The 6,000-nt window shown below is 45.9% G+C and overlaps 1 protein-coding gene across 1 annotated transcript in view; it reads left to right on the top strand.

Moving 5' to 3' along the window:
- The first annotated feature begins 802 nt into the window (after nucleotides 1–802).
- The window catches only part of LOC117338907, a 57,727-nt gene continuing 52,529 nt past the window's right edge, over nucleotides 803–6,000 (top strand). Inside the window, exon 1 of the mRNA XM_033900272.1 lies at nucleotides 803–923. Coding sequence (XP_033756163.1) covers nucleotides 826–923 — 98 coding nt within the window. The 5' untranslated portion in view covers nucleotides 803–825. The remainder of the gene's footprint in view (nucleotides 924–6,000) is intronic.

Here is a 6,000-nt window from a genome sequence, read left to right as displayed (position 1 = left end):
TATACAACACAGGTCACACCACGTCTAGTATACACCGCAGGTCACACCACGTCTAGTATACACTACAGGTCACACCACGTCTAGTATACAACACAGGTCACACCACGTCTTGTATACACCACAGGTCACACCACGTCTAGCATACACCGCAGGTCACACCACGTCTAGTATACACTACAGGTCACATCACGTGTAGTATAGAACATAGGTCACACCTCGTCGAGTATACAACACAGGTCACAGAACGTCTAGTATAAAACACACGTCACACCACGTCTAGTATACACCACAGGTCACACCACGTCTAGTATAAAACACACGTCACACCACGTCTAGTATACACCACAGGTCACACCACGTGTAGTATACACCACATGTCACACCACATCTAATATACAACACAGGTCACACCACGTCTAGTATGCACCACAGGTCACACCACGTCTCATATACACCACAGGTCACACCACGTCTAGAATACACCACAGTAATGAATAACAAATGAAGCGTAGAAAGTGCAGCGTGTTCATCCGTAAAAAACACGTGTTACCACATGCACTGATATGTACAAATATATCCGATGATCAATAAACCCTGTTGATCAGATGTGGGTGTAAGTGAACCCTGACGTGATAGTCTACAAATATTCCCAGAAAACAAGCTGGTACATACATTTTAAGGTTGGCCGATTTATGATATTGGGACCATATTGTTATAATTGTGCAGTACATCTCACTTGAAGTTAAAAGCTCTGTGGGAAACAGATTTCAGCCGCGTTTAATTTACTTACAGTGGGTGAGTCAGTGGCGCTAGACTGTCATACAGATGCCGTCAGTCATAAGACGGGAGGACCCACGAAAGTACCAATATGGAGTTTGTGAGGAAGACAAGGGACAGGTACCGCGAATTCCTGGAAGCGGGAGGTAAGTGGAGATTTCTGTCGGAGCTTTAATGCAGAGATAATCTATTTAAACGAAAGACATACTTTTGTTTATGACAAATACATTTCAGACTCTCTAATATATACTAGAGTATGTATATAATGATGACTATTGTACATTCGGATTGATAGCAAGGTGTCATCGGCTATCGCCTCTCACACAATCACTTGCATGGTTAGTTTGACAACACACATATATTACACACACACAACCTCTCACAACCACACATACACACTGAGTAATGCCACTTCACGACACGTGTATCAACATTAGAATAAGTTTTAGGTTTTGTCAGCTGTTTAATGTGAAGAATTGTTTAGAATATTATACGCAGGATTCACGCGGTGTAGAATCTGGATTGGTGTTGGTGTGAGAAAACTAGACACATCTAAGTTCCTAAAGAAGGTGCCCCGCCCCTGTACATCTATCTGATTGAATAGGTTTATTCATGTACATGTACATATTCTGGTGATGTAGCTGTGTACCCGGAGAGCTTCTGGCGGCTCTCCGAGGACTGGTACGGGGAGGAACAGGCGAATGACTCCTCCGGGAACTCCTCTTACCAGGACTGGTACGACGAGTACTCCTAGATGTCCGGTCACTTACCTTGGGCTTAGCACGGGAAACGGGGATAAAATCCTCACGCACACTGGCTGGACCCTTGGCAGAGACGCGACCTGACGATACAGTCTGGCTATCTGGTCGCTGGGATGAGGATGCAATCGACGACTCCTCCAACATAAGGGTATCCATGGTATCCACTGAGGGGCATGAGCTCAATGTCCATTGGGTCATCCCCCAAAAGGTCCAGGTGATCCTCTTCCGATGCTGCAGGGGCCTCAGTGGTAACTGCATCCTCAGTCCTGCGCTCCAGGTTGGGGTCTGTAGATAGGCGAATGGCACGGTAACAAGCCGTCGACTCTGCAGGTACAGGTCCTACCTTAGGGGCGACGACTCAGTGGGGCGACCTGCTCAATCCAGGCGAATGAACGGAGCTGCAGCGAATCCAAGGTTTCCGCGACCCTCCTCAGCCAACCTTCGAGTTGTCTCCGGTTAGCTCCCTTCTTACCCATCTTACTCCTCGCCAAACTGCACATATCCAGGACGATCTCGTCGAAGCGCTGGTCTGACAACATACACAGGGTCATCCGTTCGATGAACGCAGTAGGAGGCTGAAACAGCTCACCGCGGCGTAAACACGCTGCTGCCTGCTCATCAATGGGCTGAATGGTCCCTCTGTTTGCCATATCTGTAAATAATCAAAACAGAGCACATGACTACTTATTACAGCAACCCCTACATTTGTATTTGTCAATATCAAGTGCCTCAGTAGCAGTTACGTTGACACAAGATCCATGATACCATTCCTGACAATAATCACATTGTATCATGAACCGGCCTTGCCATGGTTTACGACAAACACAAAAACCTTCTGTACTCTGGTCTGGTAGTTCCGCATCTCCTCCCCCTTTTGTCTTAAAGGTCTGGTTCCACACAGGGATTTTCCTATCTTAACAAGGGACCATTCTATCATGGTTGGTCACCAAAACGGAACTGCGAAGCTTGATTTGATACAGATAAAGCGAGATCTTCTTCACTATAACTCCCGGTCCTTTCCAAGGGGAACATAGTTTTTTACATTTACCCTTGGTGACTGCAATATCTAAAACATACACAACATCTCCTTCAGCGTAGGTCATAATAACGCTCATACGGTTAAGAGATGTCTTCAAATTACTTCTAGCGACGGTGTGAGCTTTCTCGAGGTTTCCTACCAGGGTAGACACATAGTCATCAACATTGTTGGTTTTCTAGCCTGGTAGGGGGAACATGAGCTGGGCTGGCGTGTTCACTTCTTTCCCGAGCATCAGCATATTCGGAGTGAATCCTGTAGTCCGATTGACTGATGCGCGAATAGCTCCTGCTATTTGCTGGACATGCTCATCCCATTTGTTTTGGGACTTCGCGAGGAAACAACGAACAGCGTCCATTAACGTTCGGTTATACCGTTCCACCTGTCCATTGGAAGACGGTCTGTAAGGTGTAGTACGAGCTTTATGGATATGGAGAGCCTGGCATAAAGCTTCGAACAATTTACTCTCAAAATTTCGTCCCCAGTCGGAGAAGATTTGAAACGGATAACCAAACCGCGAAAAGAATCCGTCCACAGCTGCTCTCGCTGTTATCTCAGCTTTCTGGGAGGGAAGGGGAATGTAAATTGATCCACCATCATGAGGCAGTGTTCATTTTCACTTGCTGTCTGAGGTTACGGTCCGAGGAAATCTATATGTACTCGTTCCATAGGAGCACAGGCGTGGTACTCCGTCGTGGGGACGCGTCCGTAGCGTTTGTTGTTCTTGTTACGGCTGCAGACGTCACAGGAGGTTACATAGGTCTCAACGTCTCGTCCTAAATGTACCCAGCTTAGCCTTTGTTCTGGCTATTCCCTGATGTGCAGCTGAGGGAGGGTCATGGTGCCACTCGAGGGTCTTCTCTGTCAAAGAGATTGGTACTACAAGTCTTCTGTTTAAATAACACACCGTCTATTAGTTTACAGATGTTTCTGTTTAACCAGTAGTACTTTGCTTCTGGCTAGGAATAGCTCTCCTTGTCCAGGTTCTGATCCATCCAGTAGATATTTCCGGATAAACTGGAGGTCTTTTTCTTTTTCTTGTTCATCTTCGAGTTACGGTAAGTGAACCCCCAACAAGATGGTGTCTCTGCTGTAGCTTCTTTCGCTAGCTGGACTGTACACATCCTAATCTGGAGCTGATTGTCTAGAAGCTCTATATCAAAACTTGATCCATCTGAACGATGTCCCACTGGCAAGGTGGATAAAATGTCATCTTTGAGTCCACTGTCATGTCTACCACAACCAGGATGTGGTTTGTCAAGGAAAACCGAGGAATCCCTATTTACCTGATGACTCCCCGGAGTTTGACTCGCAGAAGGTGGTTGGCCAATACAAATGGCCCATGCATATATTTAAGTCCACTGTCATGGCTACCACAATCCAAGGAAAACCGGAGTAGCCCTATTTACCTGATGACTACCCGGAGTTTGACTCTCAGAAGATATTTTACTGGCATGCATGTTCAGGGGACACTCAAGGAAACTGGTAGGCTTATTTTCTATACCGGCAGAGTTACACACGGAACCAGCAGTGTTCACCTGGAGGGTGAACAAGGTAACTCGAACCACTCAAGAATGAATTGACCCCTGGCATGAGTGTCCAGTTGATTGTCCCTTTAGGAGGCTCTATAGGGTTAGAGTCCCCTAACCGGCCTTGCGGATTCGCTAATGTGGCCACATTATTGGTACCTATAAGGTACTCTTGATCACCGCAAGTATTACTTCGCCTTAGGGCGATTACGTCGTCTACTTCCAGTGAGAATTCGCCCCACTGTCTATCAGCACGCTTACAATAATTGCAGCCTCCACAGGGCAAGTTTTCAGGCTTGATTCCAGCTATGTACGATGGGCATGGAGTCAGTTCATCCGGGATTCTGAATAGCGCGTCCGCATTTCAATGTTTGGTTCCGGGTCTGTGTTTCACAATCATGGTCCGTCCTGACGGTAAACTGTCTACCTAAAAGGTAGTACTTAAACTGTCTTGTAAATCTCACAATACTAAGCAGTTCCTTCCGAGTGGTGCAGTATCTTTTCTGTTCGGTTGTAAGAGAGAAACTGCTAAAAGCAATGACTCTCTCAACCCCGTCTTGTACTTGATTCAGCACCCCTCCAATCGCTACATCCGAGGCATCTGTGTCTAAGATGAATGGATCCTTAGTATTTGGCAATGCTGAGATGGGAGGTTCTGTCAGCGCCTTCTTCAGACTATCGAAGGCCTGTTGCTGTTCTGCGTCCCAATGAAATTTATTCTTTCCTGTGAGATTATACAAGGGTTGAGCTAACTCGGCGAAATCCTTAATAAAAGAACGATGATAGTTCACCAAGCCGAGAAACCGCTCCACATCTTTAAAGGACGTTGGTAAAGGCCGACATCGCTATTTGGTCCTTTCCTACTATACGACCTAAAAACTCGACTTCCGGTTGGAAAAGTAGACACTTTTTTGGTTTTAATTTCATCCCATGCTGTCTGAATCTTTCCAACGTTTCTATTAAATTACTGAAGTGTTCCCTGAAGGTATGTCCTAATACTAGGATGTCGTCCAAAAAGGCGAGAACTGTTTTCCAAGTGAGACCCCGTAAGATGAGATTCATTGCACGAGAAAATGTAGCGGGAGCGTTAGTCAGACCAAAACCCATACGAACATGTTCAAATAATCCGTATTTTGTAAGAAACGCCGTTTTCTTTCGATCCGTGTCCTTAACCTTGATTTGCCAATACGCGTTGTTGGCGTCTAGTTTCGAGAACCACGAACTTCCAGTTAGAGTGTCCAAACAATCCTCAACTTATGGTAGTGTAAAGGTGTCCTTAACAGTGACATCATTGAGCGCCCTGTAATCAATACACCAACGCATTGAGCCGTCCTTTCGTCTGACAAATACAGGTGCTGACGCCCACTCCGACATGGACTCCTGGATGACACACGCGTCCAGCATTTTCTTAAGGTGTGCTTCCTCCTCCCCGGCGAATGATGCTGGCGTACGACGCATTCGCAGTTTAACAGGCTTGGCGTCGCTGGTGTCCACTGCATGCTCAATTTTGTCAAAAGTCCCGAGATCAAATTCATTCTTAGCGAAAACGTCCGAATAATGACGAAGAAGTTCAACTAAGTCCTTATTCTGAGATTCTGTCAAATATTTACTAGAATCAACAGCTAATTTCTGGAGATGCTCGGGTACCTTCCCAGTATCGGATGAGGTTTTGGTTTTGTCTGACTCGCCAACATTGCGACATGTTATCCTCTCATATGTATGCCTCTGAATAGGTCTGGCGCTTATATCGGAGCGAATAAAATCCGCTGTTTTCGGGTTAAAATAATCCCGAACCTCAAAAGCGTTTGCTAGTATTTCTCCTTTCTTTATGGTCCTAAAATTGTCGCCTAAATTTACCAAACAAACAACGGGCTTAGTATGGGCATTACGAACTACT

This window comes from Pecten maximus, chromosome 12 (genome assembly GCF_902652985.1).
Source record: "Pecten maximus chromosome 12, xPecMax1.1, whole genome shotgun sequence".
Lineage (NCBI taxonomy): Eukaryota > Metazoa > Mollusca > Bivalvia > Pectinida > Pectinidae > Pecten > Pecten maximus.
This window is presented reverse-complemented; position numbering and strand designations above follow the sequence as displayed.